The sequence below is a fragment of the Lithobates pipiens genome, unplaced genomic scaffold (assembly GCF_037356315.1).
Source record: "Lithobates pipiens isolate NorthernLeopardFrog02 unplaced genomic scaffold, aLitPip1_a1.2 Scaffold_8, whole genome shotgun sequence".
NCBI classification, from domain to species: domain Eukaryota; kingdom Metazoa; phylum Chordata; class Amphibia; order Anura; family Ranidae; genus Lithobates; species Lithobates pipiens.
Genome location: NW_027507903.1, coordinates 633319043 through 633339583, shown reverse-complemented (window position 1 = coordinate 633339583; position 20541 = coordinate 633319043). Strand labels below are relative to the sequence as shown.

General features: G+C 44.5%; 1 protein-coding gene across 3 annotated transcripts; it reads right to left on the bottom strand.

Moving 5' to 3' along the window:
• Positions 1-1609: 1609 nt before the first annotated feature.
• Positions 1610-10757, bottom strand: LOC143961537 (olfactory receptor 5AR1-like). Of its 3 annotated transcripts, none has more exons than XM_077470831.1 (3): positions 10718-10757; positions 9346-9465; positions 1610-4158 (listed from the first exon to the last, which is right to left on the bottom strand). In XM_077470831.1, the coding sequence occupies exon 3, from the start codon at positions 4144-4146 to the stop codon at positions 3205-3207; it is 942 nt and encodes a 313-aa protein (XP_077326957.1). In that variant the 5' UTR covers positions 4147-4158; positions 9346-9465; positions 10718-10757; the 3' UTR covers positions 1610-3204. The 3 variants fall into 3 exon arrangements, with proteins under 3 accessions (XP_077326957.1, XP_077326958.1, XP_077326960.1); XM_077470832.1 differs by having other exon boundaries at positions 9362-9465; positions 10718-10752; XM_077470834.1 differs by lacking the exon at positions 9346-9465 and having other exon boundaries at positions 10718-10746.
• Between the last annotated feature and the right edge of the window lie 9784 nt (positions 10758-20541).

The window sequence follows — 20541 nt, the reverse complement described above, 5'->3', positions numbered from 1 at the left end:
AAACCCTCTAATGTAACTGAATTAGGACAATTCTGCAAAGATGAGTGGGCCAAAATTCCTCCAGGACGCTGTAAAAGCCTCATTGCACGTTATCGCAAACGCTTGGTTGCAGTTGTTGCTGCTAAGGGTGGCCCAACCAGTTATTAGGTTTAGGGGGCAATCACTTTTTCACACAGGGCCATGATGGTTTGGATTTTTTTAACCTTTAATAATAAACACCTTCATTTACAAATTGCATTTTGTGTTTACTTGTGTTGTCCTTGACTATTGTTTAAATTGGTTTGATGTTCCGAAACACTTAAGTGTGACAAACATGCAAAGGAACAGGAAATGAGGAAGGGGGCAAACACTTTTTCACACCACTGTACATCAGGGAGGTCAGGAGGGCACATACCAGGGAGGTCAGGAGAGCACAGTACAGGGTCAGGAGGGCTCACAATGGGGAGGTCAGGAGAGCACAGTACGGGGTTAGGAGGGCACATATCAAGGAGGTCAGGAGAGCACATTACAGGGTCAGGAGGGCACACAATGGGGAGTTAAGGAGAGCACAGTACAGAGTCAGGAGGGCACTGACCAGGGAGGTCAGGAAGGCACAGTACGGAGTCAGGAGGGTACTCACCAGGAGGTCAGGAGGGCACAGTACGGAGTCAGGAAGGCACTCACCAGGGAGGTCAGGAGGGCACAGTATGGAGTCAGGAGGGCATTCACCAGGGAGGTCAGAAGGGCACAGTACGGAGTCAGGAAGGCATATATCAGGGAGGTCAGGAGGGCACATACCAGGGAGGTCAGGGGAGCACAGTACAGGGTCAGGAGGGCACACAATGGGGATGTCAGGAGAGCATAGTACGGGGTCAGGAGGGCACATACCAGGTAGGTCAGGAGAGCACAGTACAGGGTCAGGAGGGCACTCACCAGGGAGGTCAGGAGGGCACAGTATGGAGTCAGGAGGGCACACATCAGGGAGGTCAGGAGGGCACACATCGGGGAGGTCAGAAGGGCACAGTACGGAGTCAGGAGGGCACATATTGGGGAGGTCAGGAGGGCACAGTACAGAGTCAGGAGGGCATACATCAGGGAGGTCAGGAGGGCACATACCAGGGAGGTCAGGAGGGCACATACCAGGGACGTCAGGAGGGAATACACTGGGGGTACCATGAGGGCACACAGGAGGGGGCAGTCACAATGCTTTAATGAGCACAATTTCTCACTGTGCCATATGAAAAGATGCAATGCCTTTTGTCAGCTAACAGCTCCTCTATGCTAAGCTGCAGTAACTCAGCAGATTCAGCATAGAGGTGTCTGTAAAAAAATCCACTATGTACTGCTAGCTGACACACCTCCAGGAAGTTCACAGTCACTCGGCTCCCTCTGCTCAGCTTCTCACACCTCCCTCTTCCAGGCGGGCACGATCTTGGGGGTCAGACACATCACCTTCCCTCCCACTCAAGCAGCAGCCTACAGAAGAGAGGATGGAAAACTGCTGGGGGAGGTACAGGGGGCAGAGAGTGCAGTCCCCAGGGTGTGAGCAGTAATTCCTAATGCTGAGAAAGGCTGAGTTGTCCCGACCGTGAATTCTCAGGGGGAGCAATTGCCCTGTTGCCCCCTTGGATCCGCCCCTGCCGCGCCCCACCTCTAGAAATAAAGGAATGTCCACACATTTAGCCTTTGGAACGTTTTACTGTAGCAGGAACAGCATGCACAAATATTTCCAAAACACCAATATACCTCTTTGCACCTGACATCCGTAACGCCATACAGTTCAAATTCAGCTTTAACACGGGGATGCCGACCAGCATTTCCAGCTCTCTCACTGTAGGTTCCCTTAGAAGGGATCTCCAGTGGGCTTATACTGGACCTGCCCTGAAGGGCTTCCTTCACGTGGACATTCATTTCATATATTGTTGTTTGCAGGCCACCTTTTCCTAATGACCTCTGCTCTCAAGCCCTTTCTGTCCTGATTATAAAGGGCTAATCTACTCCCACTCACAATACACACCCGGGGGAGGGGTTTCCCTGAAATAGGTACTGAGCCCTGCTTACATATTTGTATTGGTGACCATTTTCACCAGGACAAAAAGTGACTGGACATCCAAAATGTTACAGGAACAGGAGGTGAGGGGATTTAACACAATTTCTTTTTACTTCATGTTGTGTCTGCTGGGCAGGAATTAAGAAGAGCTCTCTATAGTGAGACACAGACAGACACAAAAAGTTTTTATGAGTTACAATCATTGTCTATGCTCACCATAAAATAAGCTTTTGGCTTTATATATTTTTTTCAACTATGAGCCACAGACTCATAAGAAGTTTGTAGCCAGTGAAGTCAAAAGTACATACTCCTGGATGCTTGTTGAGGATCGATGACTCGTTAATATTTTAAGAAGACTGGTGTACAGCAGTGAGTGGTCTCCAAACTGACTCTTTGCTTGCTTTTATTCACCCCTTGGGGCCATAATTCTTGCCACTGACACCAATGAAGGGGCACAATTCCTCCAATTTAAACCAATGATGGGGCACAATTGCTTCCAATGACACCAACAACGGGGCCCAATGACACCCAATGATGGGACACCGTTCCTAGCAATGAGACCAACAATGGGGCCCAATGAAACCCAATGATGGAGCACTATTCCTCACAATGAGACCAAAAAGGGGGCCAAGTGATGGGCCACTATTCCTTTCAATGAGACCAACAATAAGGCCCAATGATGGGACACTATTATTTCCAAAGAGACCAACAACGGGACCCAATGACACTAATGGTGGGGAACAATTTCTCCCAATAACACAAACAATGGGGTCCAATGACACCAATGATGGGCCCAATTCTTTCAAGTGACACCAACAATGGGCTACAATTCCTCCCACTGACACCAATGATGAGGCCCAATTACTCCCACTGAAACAGACAATCGGACATTATTTTTTCCCCACTGATGTCGGGACCTTTTCTACTTCAATGGCCACAGTCTGGTCCCCTTAAAGTCTGAAGGATAGTAAACTGGCCCTTTTTTTTGGAAAGTTCGAGATCCCTGCTATACAGTATTTTCCATATAGCCATATCTTGAATTAGCTGACATTAAACTGGATTACCATGACAAGTAGAAAAACTCAACAATGACTACTTCTATATCTCTTTCCACACATGTTATCATTAACGATCTTTTGAACTAGGTATTTTTAAGTTGGATAGGTAACATGATATCATATATGTGAATGAGAACGCTTTTGAAGCAGTCTTAGGATGACTTTTTTCACCTCTTGGTTCCTCAGGCTGTAGATAAGAGGATTCAACATTGGAGTCACCACCGTGTAGAATACAGAGGACACCTTTTCCTGTGTTTTGAGGGTACTGGAGGATGGATGAAAGTAAGCACAGAAAATTGCAACATAGAAGATGGTAGAACACATCAGATGTGAGGAGCAAGTGCTAAATGCTTTCCTCCTGCCCAACGCAGAATTTATCCGTAAGACAGAATTCATGATGAAGATGTAGGAGACTAGGATAATTGTCATTGAACTTAAGCAACAAGAACCCCCAAAGAAAAGGGTGACAATGGTGCAGGTGTGGATTTTGGAGCAGGACAGCCTGGCCAGAGGAGGGATGTCACAGTAGAAGTGGTCTATAAGGTTAGAGTCACAGAATTCAAGACTGAATAGACTGCTGGTCTGTGCAACTGACTGCACAAAGCCAATAAAGAATGAGAGAATCACAAGACTGAGACATTTCTTATTAGTCATTACTGAGACATAGTGGAGAGGGTGGCATATAGCAACATACCGGTCATATGCCATGACCGAGAGGACCAAGATCTCTGTACATGCTAGTGCACAAACAAAGTAGAATTGAAGAGTGCAACCCGTGAGTGTGATTAATTTTCTCTTGGAAAGGAGGTCAGACAACATTTTAGGAGTAATTACTGAAGAGTAGAAGAGGTCCACCATAGACAGATATCTCAGTAAGTAGTACATTGGAGTGTGGAGGCTGGGGGAAATATGTACCATTGCCATCATCCCAATGTTTCCAAGAAAAACCACTATGTAAACCATTAAAAAGAGCACAAAGAGGAACAGGGCAACTAATTTATCATCCGTAAGACCAGAAAACTCAAACAAGGTCACTTGAGTCTTGTTGTTGACACCCATGATGTTTTTGGTCTGAAACAGTTGAAATAAACATCTAATTTGTTTATGAAAATAGTATATGTAAAGATTATACAAACTGGTGTCTTACAGTAGATGTTAAAACATTGAGATTGTTTTTTAACTACTTTCCGACTGCAAGTCCCGTCCCCGTGCACTGCGGGGCTTATACGTACTACGTACCTCCCTGGGGCATGCAGAGGCACGGTCTGCAACTGACATGCCAACCAGACACACTGTGTGTACTTTCATAATTTTCTTAATTTTCCCAAAAATTGTGCCAAGACTTTCAAAAAAATCACCATGCCTCTTACAAAATACATTGGACTGTCTACTTTTCAAAAAGGGGTCATTAAATTAGAATATCATCAAAAAGTTCATTTATTACAGTAATTTAATTAAAAAAGTGAAACATATATTTTATATACAGTACCTCACATTTTTGTAAATATTTTATTATATCTTTTTATGTGACAACACTGAAGAAATTACACTTTGCTACAATGTAAAGTAGTGAGTGTACAGCTTGTATAACATTGTAAATTTGCTGTCCCCTCAAAATAACTCAACACACAGCCATTAATGTCTAAACCGCTGGCAATAAATTTGAGTACACTCCTAAGTCAAAAGGTCCAAATTAGGCCCAATTAGCCATTTTGCCTCCCCGGTGTCTTGTGACTTGTTAGTGATACAAGGTCTCAGGTGTGAATGAACAGCAGGTGTGTTAAATTTGGTGTTCTCACTCTCACTCTCTCATACTGGTCACTGGAAGTTCAACATGGCACCTTATGGCAGAGAACTCTATGAGGATCTGAAAAGAAGAATTGCTGCTCTACTTAAAGATGGCCTTGGATGAAGAAGTTAAGTGCATGTGCTCGGCATCATATCCAGAGGTTGTCTTTGGGAAATAGATGTATGAGTGCTGCCAGCATTGCTGCAGAGGTTGAAGGGGTGGGGGGGTCAGCCTGTCAGTGCTCAGACCATACGGCGCACACTGGTCTGCATGGCCGTTGTCCCAAAAGGAAGCCTCTTCTAAAGATGATGCACAAGAAAGCCAGCAAAAAGTTTGCTGAAGACAACCCGACTAAGGACATGGATTACTGGAACCGTGTCCTGTGGTCTGATGAGACCAAGATAAACTTATTTGGTTCAGATGGTGTCAGGCGTGTGTGGGGGCAACCAGGTGATGAGTAGTGATGGACGAACTTCCGACGGGACGTTTCGCGAACGCGGACCGCGCACGGGGCTGAACGTTCGCGAAACCGAACGTTCACCGCGGGCTCCATTGAGTTCAATGGGAGGCGAACGTTTCAAACCTTTAGGGCGAATTTGCGGCCACTAGGTAATTATTAGCAAGGAAAACATAGTCCCACCACATGGCCAATGTCATAATACATGTATGAGGTGAATTTGGGATCGATAACTACAAGCATTCTTTTTTTATTTGGGAAATTGTTCTGACAATTCAGGACTGTGGAGCGCATGAAGGCAATGGAGGAGAGGGAAGGTCAGGGACCAGGGTAGGCAAAGAAGAGGGTGCAGGAGATGATCACCAGCAGCGTCACATACAGCAATGACACATGCACCGTGACAGAGGCATCTGACAACAGCACCGTGATAGAGGGCACTGACATCAGCAGCGTGACATAAAGCATTAACACCAGCACCGTGACATACAGCATTGACAGCAACACCGTGATAGAGAGTACTGACATCAGAAGCCTGACATTAAGCACTGACATCAGCACCGTGATATACAGCACTGACAGCAGCCCCGTGATAGAAAGTACTGACATCAGAAGCGTGACATTAAGCATTAACACCAGCACCGTGACATACAGCATTGACAGCAACACCGTGATAGAGAGTACTGACATCAGAAGCGTGACATTAAGCACTGACATCAGCACCGTGATATACAGCACTGACAGCAGCACCGTGACATTAAGCACTCACACCAGCACCGTGATATACAGCACTGACAGCAGCACCGTAAGCAGCCCCAGGAGGAAGTCAACACAGCACAGGGATGGTGGGAGCCCCTCATAATAAGAACCCCCAGGAGGAAGTCAGCACAGCACAGGGATGGTGTGATCCCCTCATAATAAGAACCCCCAGGAGGAAGTCAGCACAGCACAGGGATGGTGTGATCCCCTCATAATAAGAACCCCCAGGAGGAAGTCAGCACAGCACAGGGATATCATAAGCAGCCCCAGTAGAAATATGACAACGCTCAACCTTTTCAAAGAGGAGGGTAGGGGCATATAGTACAGTGTGCTTTTTTGGGACAAGGAAGTGAGCCAAATGAAGAAAGAAGGTAGTGCACCTCAACCCTATCTATTGTGGACCGATAGCGGTCCTTACAGAACAGCAGACTGTACCGCACTGGCGCACTCAACCCTATGTACTGTAGCACCCTAGACCAAGTTACCAGTCCTTATAAGAACTTTTGTGGACCAAGCAGGTTGTGTGTTAGTGATTAGCAGACTGTACGTCAGTCCCTATACCAATGAAGGACTGCTGCAGTATAGGGCAGCAGTCAGCAGTGGTGCACCTCAACCCTATCTATTGTGGACCGATAGCGGTCCTTACAGAACAGCAGACTGTACCGCACTGGCGCACTCAACCCTATGTACTGTAGGACCCTAGACCAAGTTACCAGTCCTTATAAGAACTTTTGTGGACCAAGCAGGTTGTGTGTTAGTGATTAGCAGACTGTACGTCAGTCCCTATACCAATGAAGGACTGCTGCAGTATAGGGCAGCAGTCAGCAGTGGTGCACCTCAACCCTATCTATTGTGGACCGATAGCGGTCCTTACGGAACAGCAGACTGTACCGCACTGGCGCACTCAACCCTATGTACTGTAGCACCCTAGACCAAGTTACCAGTCCTTATAAGAACTTTTGTGGAACAAGTGAGTTGTGAATGTTTAGCAGACTGCAGCAGAAGGGCAGCAGTCAAGTATAATATCCTTTCTATATTTGGAAGAAAGAATGTTATACGTGTACAAGCCTATTACCGTACCACTGATACCAGTCCTGAAAAGAACCTTTGTGGAACTAATAGTAACAGCAAGTCTTTAATCTGACCCTCACTGCCTGACAACACTGCTTCCTTCCTGTCCCTATACAAAGTGGCAAAAAAGAGTAGACTGGAACGATTAGTGGTTACTGGAACAGCTCTTTTGTGGACCTGATAGTAACAGCTAATGATGATGATGATGATGATGACTAATCTGGCTGTCCCTAAAATAGCAGCAGACACACCGTCCTGTCCCTTTCTCTAAACTGACAAAAGACACTCAGGCTGCTGCAACAATCAGTAGCACAGCAAACCTATATACACCTAACACCTATACCAGTCCTGAAAAGAACTTTTGTGTACCAAATAGCTAGCGTTTTATCTGTCCCTACTCCACACAGGAACCTTTCCCTATAATGACAGAAGAAAGAATGTAAAATGGCCACCGGATCGGGTGTATTTATAGGTTAGGGGGAATGTCCAAGTGTCCATGTGCTGTCATGTCTCAATTGGCTGGCATGTACCCCATGACAGACGTGTCATCATAGGTCAAAGTTCTTTTACACATTAAACACGTAAGTCCGCCGGGGCGAACGACGGGAAAAGGCGAGCGAACGTGCGGACCGCGAACGACCGAAATTCGCCGCGAAACGACCGCCGGGCGAACCGTTCGGCCATCACTAGTGATGAGTACAAAGACAAGTGTGTCTTGCCTACAGTCAAGCATGGTGGTGGGAGTGTCATGGTCTGGGGCTGCATGAGTGCTGCCGGCACTGGGGAGCTACAGATCATTGAGGGAACCATGAATGCCAACATGTACTGTGACATACTGAAGCAGAGCATGATCCCTCCCTTCAGAGACTGGGCCACAGGGAAGTATTCAAACATGATAACGACTGCAAACACACTTCCAAGACGACCACTGCCTTGCTAAAGAAGCTGTGGGCAAAGGTGATGGGCTAGCCAAGCATGTCTCTAGACCTAAACCCTATTGAGCATCTGTGGGGCATCCTCAAACAGAAGGGGGAGGAGCGCAAAGTCTCTAACATCCACCACCTCTGTGATGTCATCATGGAGGAGGGGAAGAGGACTCCAGTGCCAACCTGTGAAGCTCTGGTGAACTCCATGCCCAAGAGGGTTAAGGCAGTGCTGGAAAATAATGGTGTCCACAAAAAATATTGACACTATGGGCCCAATTTGGACATTTTCACTTAGGGGTGTACTAACTTTTGTTTAGAAATGAATGGCTGTGTGTTGAGTTATTTTGAGGGGACAGCAAATTGACACTGTTATACAAGCTCTACACTCACTACTTTACATTGTAGACAAGTGTCATTTCTTCAGTGTTGTCACATGAAAAGATAGAATAAAATATTTACAAAAATGCGAGTGGTGAGATACTGTAGATGCGTTACACACAGTCATATATTTCAAGCATTTCTTTGTTTTCATTTTGATGATTATGGCCTACAATTAGTAAACACCCAAATTCAGTATCTCAGAATATTAGAATATTACATAAGACCAATGAAAAAATAATTTTAAATACAGAAATCTGTGGCACTGCTGAAGTGTTATGGAAGCCCAGGTTGCTTTGATAGCAGCCTTCAGCTCATTTGCATTGTCGGGTCTGATGTCTCTCATCTTCTACCGCACAGACTCTCTATGGGGTTTAGGTCAGGCGAGTTTGCTGGCCAATCAAGCACAGTGATATCACGATCCATAAACCAGGTATTGGTACTTTTGGCAGTGAGTCCTGTTGGAAAATGAAATCAGCATCTCCATGAAGCTGGTCAGCAGAGGGAAGCATGAAGTGCTCTATAATTTTCTGGTAAAGGGCTGCACTGACTTTGGACTTGATAAAACACAGTGGTCCAACACCAGCAGATGACATGTCTCGCCAAATCATCACTAACTGTGGAAACTTCACACTGAACCTCATGCAACTTGGAAGTGTCAACTCTGTTGTGTCTCTAGGACAGGGAGTGAAGTTAAATCTCCCTGAAGAAACAGAGATAGGAAAAACCCTGAAAAAGCAAATGAAATAAACTTGGCATTTACCTCCTGCACTGGTGTACTGCTCTAGTGACAGTATGTAAAAAAAAAAAAACTGTGAAAAAAAAATCGAATTATATTTAATTTCATTTTTCAAAAATGTATGACAAAAAAATTACGATACCTCTCTTACTAAATACCTTGGGCTGTCTACTTTTAGGTCCTCAAGAAATGAGAGCGGCCGTCAGTACATCAGGATTGATCAATTTTCAAATATATATCCCATAGTTTGTAGAATCTAGAACTTTCACAAAGAATATATTTTGGTCTAAATTTATGAAGAAAAATTATTTGTTTGCAAAATTTTATAACAGAAAAGTAAAAAAAAAAACATTTTTTTCCCCAAATTTTCTGAATTTTATCAATTTATATAGCAAAAAGTAAAAAAAACGGTGTTAATTAAATACCACCAAACGAAAGCTCTAATTGTGTGAAACGAATTATATAAATTTAATTTGGGTACTGTTTTGCTTGACTGAGCAATTGCTAGTTGAACTAGCACAGTGCTGAACAGCAAACAATGCCCTGGTCATGAAAGGGGTAAAACCTTCACTGAAAATTGATTTGATTCTTCTTTAAAAAAAACGAGTCCATTTGGCAATGTGTAAAAAACATGTGGGGTTAAGAGGACTCGTTTCTGATGTTATTTATTGGAGAGACATATTATGGGGTTGATTTCATCAAACTGGAGTACTCACAATCTGGTACAGCCTGACTTTTTACCCAATCAGCTTCTAACTTTAGCTTCTTCAATTAAGCTTTGACAATAAAACCTGGAAGCCGATTGGTTTCTGTGCAGAGCTGCGCCAGATTTTGCATGCTCCAGTTTTAGTAAATCTTCCCTTATGTGTTTTATTATGTGTGATTATGGAAAATAATTTATTTATCTATTTTTATAATTAATAAATTATTTTTTTTATTTATTCATTTTTTTTTTGTCATTGTATATTTGAGTTATTTTGTATATATATATATATATATATATATATATATATTTTTTTTTTTTTTGCGTGTGTGCCTTATTGGTGTTGTATATATATTGCTATGAATGGGTATTTTGTAACACGTCTTGTATTTTTTTTTTTTTAAGTTTGCAAATAAAAATAAAAAAATATAAATAAAAAAAACCAAACCCCCCAAAAAAACCCTAGAGTTATATTTTGATTGTTATATTAATTCCTATACGTGGTAACAGCGTTTATGGAAAAAATAAAAAGAAGATTGTTGGATACACGATGCCCAGAGAAAACTGAATGTCATCTAGTTCGGGTTTACATTTAATTTAAATGCATGGAGGAAGGTGAGCAAAAATAATCAGAACCATTTCTTCTAGAAGGAACAATCACTGTATACATCCGATCTGCCGGTCGTCTGAAACCTTAAAAAATTCAAATATTTTCTTCAAAAATAAATTCTTTGTTTCTTCTTCTTTTGTTGTAGTATTGCTGGTTTTTGTCGTGTCATATAACAACCGTAGCAAATTGAGTGATATTTACATGATTTGTTGACTTTGCCGAGTTGCAATCTGAAGCGTCTCTTATCATTGTATTAATATCTTATATATATATATATAAATATAATAAAGAACGCAGGCATTCCCATTGTCCTCTTATTCCTTTGAGATGTTTTTATTTCTGTATATGTGGAGCCCGTGTTATATCCAAGCCAATTATCCAGGAAAACAATCACAACCTGCCCAAAGACCTTGATAAAAATAAATCTTTAAAAACTAGTGGATGATTTCTGTTAGCGTGTATTAATAATAATTTAATACAGAATAATTTAAAACTCATACATTTAATATGGATTATTACCCATCATTGGCTTGCTTTCTCCAGTAGGTAGCTGTGCCTGAGAAAGACCATTTCCCCCCACCCCCACCCTAGGTGCACTACTAATTTGCCCACCCTAGGTGCACTACTAATTTGCCCACCCTAGGTGCACTACTTTTATAGAGTCACCTAGAGAAATGCTCCTTAAAGTACAATCTATGTGCTGCACTACCAAGCTCAGCATATGTGGGCAACAAGTAAATACAATTTCTTCTATGTACATAAATATATTAAAAGTGATAGTAAGCGTAGCGGCCATAACCCTTGGCAGGGCGGCCTTAACTTTTGGGCTTACTGGTTACCTCCGCTTGGCTGGTTCTTCCACGTCTAGGGGTTCCCAGGGTTAGTACCCAACAACTTTGGACACTGACACCATAAAAGTCCTTTAGAAAAGATTTTTTATTTGCAGGGGTAACATCCAACAACACAGTCTCGTATAGGAACAGAGGGCAAGGGTGAAGAAACTCAGGTACCTTGAACTGCTAATATCAGAAAGTGTCTAATACCACCCAGAGAGTAGGCACTTGCAGCTGGGCGCTTCAAGGCTGAACAAATCTCTAGCCAGAGATTATGGCAGTCAGCAGCACTTTGATCCAGAACTTGTGAAGTCTTTGACCTTGAGTAACTGGTAACAAAAGTGAACAGGAACCTTTTTCCTCAGTACCTGGAAAGTTCTCTGTCTCCATGGCAGTACTGGAAAAAGTGGGAATTTGTCAGTGTCCTTCACAACTCAGCAACCAGGCACTTCTCAGGATGCCAGCTTGTTGGCCCTCCTCCGAAGAGTCCTCCCCGATTGCTTACATGAACTGCGGTGCCCTTCCAAGCCGAGAGCACACCCGGACGCCTTTGAATCATCCCTCAGTTACTGCGCCTCGGACCAGCCAGTTCCGGGACTCTGGAACAGACAGATCCTTACCCCAGACCAGGCGGGTCTATTGGGGTTAGCCAACCGAAGCATGTTGTAGAGCAACAAACGCTTCCTGTGATTGGGACCCCTCGCGGGGCTACCCCGGTCCAGAATCAGTAACAGACCGCTAGGGCCTCACGAACGTGCTAGAACACGTGATGTCAACATCTTTAGTACCCTTCCCCAGACTCCTCAGCGGGGCCCGGCGCATCCACTGATTGGCTTCAGGGAAGCTGATACCCAAAACGTCCAGGTCTGGTTCTAAGCCTGTCATGTGCACCTAACTGTACACATGACCAGGCAGAACTCTAACACAGCCCAGCCAAACTGTTGTCAAAGTTAAACCTACACAATTAACCCTCAGAACCCCTTTACTGTCCTGAGGCAAAAACTAAATTTGTACATGACAGACACTTTGTCTAAAGTGTCATCGCTACATAAGGGTTCAAGGTTTTTTTTTAAATGCTCATGCACTCTATGCTTGAAGGCACTGTCAATCATAGGAAGTGAGCCAATAAGGAGAGAGTGGGGCTGGGCTGGGCCACGCTCCATGTGTGTGAATGGACAGAGAAAGCAGTGGCTCGGAAGTGAGCGTGCTCGGGTGCCCCATAGTAAGGGGGGTGCTTGGCAGGAGGGAGGTGTCAACAGTGCCAGTAAGGAACCTGGGAAGAAGAAGCATCCATTGCTAAGTCTTTATCTTAAGTCCAATTTGTATTTCTTATCGTACATCATGGGACACAGAGCCATAGTATTTACTATGTGGGTTATAGGTCACCTTCAGGTGATGGACACTGGCACATCCTAAGACAAAAAGTCCACTCCCTATACAACCCCTCCCACTACTGGGAGTCCTCAGTTTTTTTCGCCAGTTTCTAAGGTGTTGGTCTAGAGTAAAGATGTGCTGTGCTGAGCTCCACTGGAGCAATCCTTGCTGTGGCTAGCAATCCAGCCGGATCCATTCAAAGTGTTTTTTAGGCCGAATTGAATGGTACCTGGGTCTTGTGTCTGAAGAAAGGAGATTTTGCCTGTAGATGCTTCTTTTTTTAGAGAGCTGGACCCCGGGATCCAATATTTTTGGTATTAAGGCCATAAAGTTTTACTAGCGGAGGTGCTATTACAGGTCCAGGATTGTGGGTTTCCTGAAGGCTGTTAACGGAACCCACCGTGAAGGATAAAGATTGGGTCTGTTGGTTTTACCACAGAAAACCCTGCGGTGGGAAAGGTAAGTGGAGTTTTCTATGAAATTTTTGAATTTTCTTATGAATGTCTCCTTTAAATTAGTAAGTGTTGTCATGCCTATGTGTCACCACTGGGGGCTTTATGGAGCATATACCTTCTCATGCTTCCTCAAAAGGTCTTGATGTGTTTGGAACAGCAGGCTTCCTTTCTCTCCAGCCAGTAGCAGGCCTCTGGTAAATCTGGGAGGGGTTTTCTTCCTCACCAGACACCCTCCCACCTGTGCTGTATTCTCCCCCCTTCACGAGGAAAAGTGTCAGGAGAAAAACGGAAAAAAAAAAAACGATCGGCGCGCCGCCCTACTCGGTGGCTCCCAGGCTCTCTCCTCGCCATTTTTCCCCTTCTCAGAGTGATCCCATAGGTTCAGAGACCCACGCTCTTACAGGAAAGCGATTTAAAAAAAAAAGACAGGAGGAGGGCCGAAGGTGAAGGAGGGGGCGGGGCTTGGCGTCCTCCAACGTCCAGCGCGGGAATGTGTGTTTTCAAGCACCATTTTTACTGCTGCAAGCTGACGGAGGGACAGAAGAGCAAGAGGGGCATGAAAGAGGTTTGTTGACAAAGGCATTCCTTTTTGACACATTTACTATTGCATCAGTCCGAGCATTAATAGCAGCGGCAGGGCTGGACTATTGCTCAACCAGTGGATGCGTTCCTTCTGGAATGCATATGGAATGCATCCCTCTGCTTTGTGCATCAGGCTATGGTCAGAAGGGGGGGTAAAAACACTTCAAAAAAGGGTACAAAGGGTAAACCGCGCTACTCAAACAGCAAAAGAAAGTAACCTATAAGCAGCAACCCAAATCGTAATACTCCGATATCAAACTAAATAGGTGAACAAAATGAGCTGCTCTAAAAACAAAAAATTGTGTACCTAGAACCTAATCTAAAGCAATACTGATAAACATGGAAAAGAACAATGTTAAGTGACAAAAATATGATTAGTAAATAGTATACATAAATACTATCATATCATCATATAAGTGAATAAGGTGTATATTTAACATAAATAATATAGAAAAAAAACCCCCACAAAAATAGATATAGATTAAAGCAAAAATTGTGTGTGCTAAATCTAAACCAATAAAATTAGCAAAAATAGTATTCAAAAGCAATAAAGAGTTCGTGTATAATGAATAAAAAATTGTCCAAAAAGTGTTGTTGATTCCTCAAACTTGATATTAAGGTGCAAAAATATCCACAAATGCGTGTATATAGAAAATAATCAAAACAATCCTCCACCAGTGAGAAGAGGGGCCGCTTACCAGAGTTTTAGATCCCAGTGTTAGTGAGATCAGTAAGGCAACAGCACAGAGGTTTCTGGATGAACCGTCACAGGCACCACACCGTTTGCATCTCCAATACGAAGGCTCCAATCGGGAAACGAAGGTATCGTGGATTGCTGGCACCACGCTGCTTCTATCGCCAATACGAAGCCTCCAGTCAGGAAACGAGGGTATCGTGGATCATGTATAAAAAATCAGAAGCACTCGCATAGCGTAAAACCACTTGGTTTAATGAAATAGAATATAAAAAAATTTACACTCACATATGTACAGAAAAAAACGATCACATAAAAAACGAGCCGGCCGGACTCGTGTGCCGCCCGCACTTCCTGGTAGGGCGTAGAACGCGGAGACGTCAGAACACCTATCTCCCTAGGCGATAGGCGTTCTGACGTCTCCGCGTTCTACGCCCTACCAGGAAGTGCGGGCGGCACACGAGTCCGGCCGGCTCGTTTTTTATGTGATGGTTTTTTTCTGTACATATGTGAGTGTAAATTTTTTTTATATTCTATTTCATTAAACCAAGTGGTTTTACGCAATGCGAGTGCTTTTGATTTTTTATACATGATCCACGATACCCTCGTTTCCTGACTGGAGGCTTCGTATTGGCGATAGAAGCAGCGTGGTGCCAGCAATCCACGATACCTTCGTTTCCCGATTGGAGCCTTCGTATTGGAGATGCAAACGGTGTGGTGCCTGTGACGGTTCATCCAGAAACCTCTGTGCTGTTGCCTTACTGATCTCACTAACACTGGGATCTAAAACTCTGGTAAGCGGCCCCTCTTCTCACTGGTGGAGGATTGTTTTGATTATTTTCTATATACACGCATTTGTGGATATTTTTGCACCTTAATATCAAGTTTGAGGAATCAACAACACTTTTTGGACAATTTTTTCTTCATTATACATGAACTCTTTATTGCTTTTGAATACTATTTTTGCTAATTTTATTGGTTTAGATTTAGCACACACAATTTTTGCTTTAATCTATATCTATTTTTGTGGGGGGTTTTTTTCTATATTATTTATGTTAAATATACACCTTATTCCCTTATATGATGATATGATAGTATTTATGTATACTATTTACTAATCATATTTTTGTCACTTAACATACTTCAAAAAAGGGCTCTAGAAAGACTTCTACAGCCACTAGGAAGCCTAGTGGTTTCATACCAGAGCCATCTAGTGGTCAAATATGGGTAACTCACCTGTTTATTATTACCTCAGAACAACCTAAAGACTTGTGCAGGAAGTGACTGTTTGGATTCTGAAGGTTGACCTTGTTACCCAGGAGTCCGTGTGAATCTACCCATGAACACTCTCTTACGCAGGGCATACTGAGTAGGGAATAAAAGGGGTAGGATTGGCCATTTTAGGTCTCTTGGGACCACGCTGCCTGTCTGTGCGGATCTTTGGGGAGGCTTCCCAGAGACAGCGGCCGACAGCCATCGCAGAGCGCCAGCCTGTTTGTTTGTGAGGTGACCTGATGGAGCCGGAAAGACGGTGGCCGGATTGAGAAGGTCCAGAGACACTCAGCAGAGAATCGGAGAACCGGATTGATTCAGCGAAGCGAAACAAAGCGTTTTGCCCAGCTGACGGAGAGGCAAGCTACAGTCACCAGACCAAAGTAGGCCTATCTACAGTGGGAGCACGGGAAACATGCGCCCCTTCACAGGCATACTATAGACACCCCCCATGTACGGAATTTAAAGGAATATTACACTTTTATTGTTTCACTTTAATCACTATTAAAATCAGTGCTCCTGAAAAAATGTCAGTTTTTAAAACTTTTTTTTGGCATTGATCCATGTCCCCTGGGGCAGGACCCAGGTCCCCAAACACTTTTTAGGACAGTAACTTGCATATTAGCCTTTAAAATTAGCACTTTAGGTTTTGAACGTTCGAGTCCCATATACTTTAATAGGGTTCTAAAGTTCACAAGACGTTTAGGTCTGTTCGCAGGTTCTGGTGCGAACCGAACTGGTTTTTTTTTTGGCTCATCCTTATTGCTGACCAGTACACCCCTCCTCGGATAGAGGATGCTCTACAGAGCCTATCGGGAGCAAAGTGGTTCAGTGTGCTGGATTTGAAGAGTGGATAATATCAGATTCCCATGTGCCCCGAAGATCGAGAGAAGGCTGCTTTTATTGCCACAGTGGGGTTTTTTGAGTTCATCCGGATGCCACAAGGACTGTCTGGGGCCCCAGCAACTTTCCAGAGATTGATGGAGAAAACAGTAGGTGACATGAACCTAATAGAAGTACTGGTCTACCTGGATGACATAATATGTTTGGAAGAACGTCGAAGAACGCCTGGAAAAGGACCTGAAGAGACTTCATGAGGAAGTTCTGAAGCTCTCTATGGAGAAATGCCAGTTGTACCAGCTCTCAGTGAATTACCTGGGACACATTGTGTCTGAAGAGGGAGTAGCAACTGATCCCAAGAAGTTAGAAGCTGTCACTTCTTGGCCCAGGCCCACCAACGTAACTGAACTCAGGTCATTTTTGGGGTTTTGTTCATACTATAGAAGGTTCGTGGAAGGGTTTGCAAAAATAGCCCACCCACTCACTGAGCTTCTAAAGAATCAAGAAGAGGTTAGTGAAAACCAAGATCAGTCGGGAAAGCCAAAAGAAGGGCCCAGAAAGAAAAAAGAATCCATCCAAGATCAGTGGACTCAAGAATGTGAGGGAGCCTTCAGACAGCTGAAATGGAGCCTTACCACTGCTCCGGTCTTGGCCTATGCCGACCCTGCCAGGCCTTACGAGCTGCACATGGATGCCAGTCGAGACAGGCTGGGAGGAGTGCTCTACCAAGAGCATGAAGGGCACCTGCGACCCATTGCCTATGGGAGCAGAAGTTTAATTCCTGCTGAAAAAAACTATCAGACTCACAAGCTTGAATTTCTGCCTCTGAAGTGGGCAGTGGTAGACAAGCTGAAGGACTATCTGTACGGGGCTGAATTCATAGTAAAGACAGACAACGACCCCCTCACTTACTTGCTCACCACTGCGAAGCTGGATGCCATTGGTCACAGGTGGCTAGCCGCTCTTTCGGCATTTACCTTCAGCCTGGAGTATAGACCAGGAGATGGTAACCGAGATGTGGATGCTCAGTCCAGAAGGCCCCACGACCCTCAGAATCCCTCAGAAGACTGGACTCAGCTTACTCCAGAAGGAGTAAGAGCCCTGTGTGAAGGGACAAGTCAATATGGAAGAATTTCCTCAGTGGGAGTCCCCAGGTACTATTGCAATGATTCCCAGGTTGTGCAAGAAGGTCTTCCCAAGCTATCCAGGAAGGATCTCAGGAGAGATCAAGAGGAAGACCCATTGTGAATGGTGCTGAAGGCATTGGAACACCAACAGTCTGAGGTATTGTAGAAGAGCCCCAGTAAGGAAGCACGGCTGTTGTTCAAGGAATGATTTCCCTACACGACCACCATGGCCATTTGGGAGCCGAAAGGACCCTTCAATTAGTGAAGGACAGATTCTACTGGCCCTACATGAGGAAAGAAGTGGAAAATTACTGTCATTCCTGCCTCAGGTGCATACAATGGAAGACATTGCCTCAGAGGGCTGCCCCAATGGGACATCTGGAGAGCCAGGGCCCAATCGACCTGGTTTGCATAGACTTTCTCTGTTTAGAATCCGACCTAAGTGGGCAAGGGGACATCTTATTGGTAACAGATCACTTCACCCGCTATGCCCAGGCATTTCCCACTAGAGACCAGCAAGCAACCACAGTGGCAAAGACTCTCGTTGAAAAATTCTTCATCCATTATGGCTTACCTCAAAGGATACATTTGGACCAAGGGAGAGACTTTGAGAGTAGGTTGATTAAAAGACTGCTGGATTTGCTAGGCATACAGAAGTCCAGGACTACTCCTTATCATCCACAAGGGGACCCTCAGCCAGAAAGGTTCAACAGGAACCTCTTGAATATGTTGGGGACATTAACTGTGGAGCAGAAACCCCACTGGAGTAGACACATCACGGAACTGGTCCATGCCTACAATAGCACCAAGAATGACACCACTGGGTATTCACCCTACCGAGTAATGTTTGGCCGTGAAGCCCGATTACCAGTGGATCTGGCTTTTGGAACCTCCTTGGATCACACATCAGAGACCTCCCATAGAGGATATGTGGATAGGCTGAGGAGGAACTTGAAAATTGCTTACGAGCAGGCCCAAGCCACATCGAGCTCCAGGGAGAACAGGAACAAGAGGAACTTTAAACTGAAAGTGAGAGCCCAAGATCTTCAACCAGGTGGCCGGGTTTTGCTAAGGAATCTAGGCATCCCAGGCAAGCATAAGCTGACTGATCACTGGAGATCGCAGCCTTATGTTGTGTGTAAGAAACTTCCAGGGCTCCCAGTGTATGAAATTAAGCCAGAAGGAAACACTGGACCAGTGAAGACTTGGCACAGGAATCATCTCTTGCCTTTCACTAAGGCTGTTAGGATAAGTACAGAGGAGGAACCTTCATCTTCATCCACCGATGTGAGTAGGCCAACAACCAGATCACAGCCTGCGCCTTCTGCAGAGGAAGATGCGGAAGTAGAGATGAGTTGGCTGTGGCCTACAAAAACTTTAGAAGCAGATGCTGAAGACTTTTCAGAAGTGGAAGAAGATAACGATGGGACTCTCAGAGCAGATGACCCAGAATTTGTACCAGCAACTTATTCTACAGAAGAACTCAGTACTCTTAACTGCTCCCCACCTGCAGACATTGAGAAAGGGGTTGAAGATAAATGCCAGAAAGAAATGGATACCCCAAAAGTGCAAAGAGCAAAGAGAGACATTTGCAGACTGACCTATGATACATTGGGCGAATGCTCTGAAACCTCCCAGTTTGTCAGCAAAAAGAAACCCTGAACTGTCTGGTCCCTCTACTACTGATTCAGTAGGGGACAGCCCCACCTCACCCCTTGGCACATCTGTACCAGATATGGTAGTATCAGCTGTGAGTGCACAGGATTGCTCCTCACCATATGATAACTGGTGGGAAGCTCCTCTGTCCATATTATATGACCGTATAGATGCTAAGATACAGGATAGAGCCAGCAATTTGAACCTCTTTGGGGACCAAAGAGTTAAAGCAGGGGGTTGTGTAGCGCTGACATCCTTGCCTATTGATGTGGTTATGTATGCTTAATGTAAGGTTTATGGACATTACTGTGGTTTCATACCAGAGTCATCTAGTGATCAAATATTGGTAACGCACCTGTTTATTATTACCTCAGAACATTCTAAAGACTTGTGCAGGAAGTGACTGTTTGTTTGGATTCTGAAGGTTGACTTTGTTACCCGGGAGTCGGTGTTACCTACCCATGAACAAAAGGGATCGGAGCGGCCATTTTAGGTCTCTTGGGACCACGCTGCCTGCCTGTGCGGATCTGTGGGGAGGCTTCCCGGAGACAGCGGCCGACAGCCATCACAGAGCGCTAGCCTGTTTGTTTGTAAGGTGACCTGATGGAGCCAGAAAGACGGGGGCTGGATTGAGAAGGTCCAGAGACACTCAGTGGAAAATTGGAGAACTAGAATGATTCAGCGAAGCGATATAGAGCGTCTGGCCCAGCTGACGGAGAATCAAGCTACAGTCACTGGACAAAAGTGATCACGTGGAACTCTGATCCAGTTGGTGAGCGGATTACGGCCCACCATTTGTATACCTTTGCACGCAGTTAGACTCACATACAGGCCTCACTGGAACCTGTAGTTCCACGGAGGCATAGCAGAGCAACTGAGACTGAGCAGGCTTGAGGCCTATCTACATTGGCGCCTCGAGCGTTGTAAATAAGTTATTGGAGTTGTATTAGGAGCATTTTAGCTTACTCCTCCATGAGCTTTGGATTACAAATACAAAGGAGTGACTTTAGCTAGCGATGAAAAGAAGACCCCGGATAAAGTACTTTTAGTGAGGCCTCACATATAGCTTTTAAGCAGGGGAGCTCCCAGGTATATATATGTATATATAAATACACAGTCTATATTGTTTTATATTGGAACATATTGTGCTGTCGTCCTATGTTGGGATGACAGCACAATTTTCGTAACCACC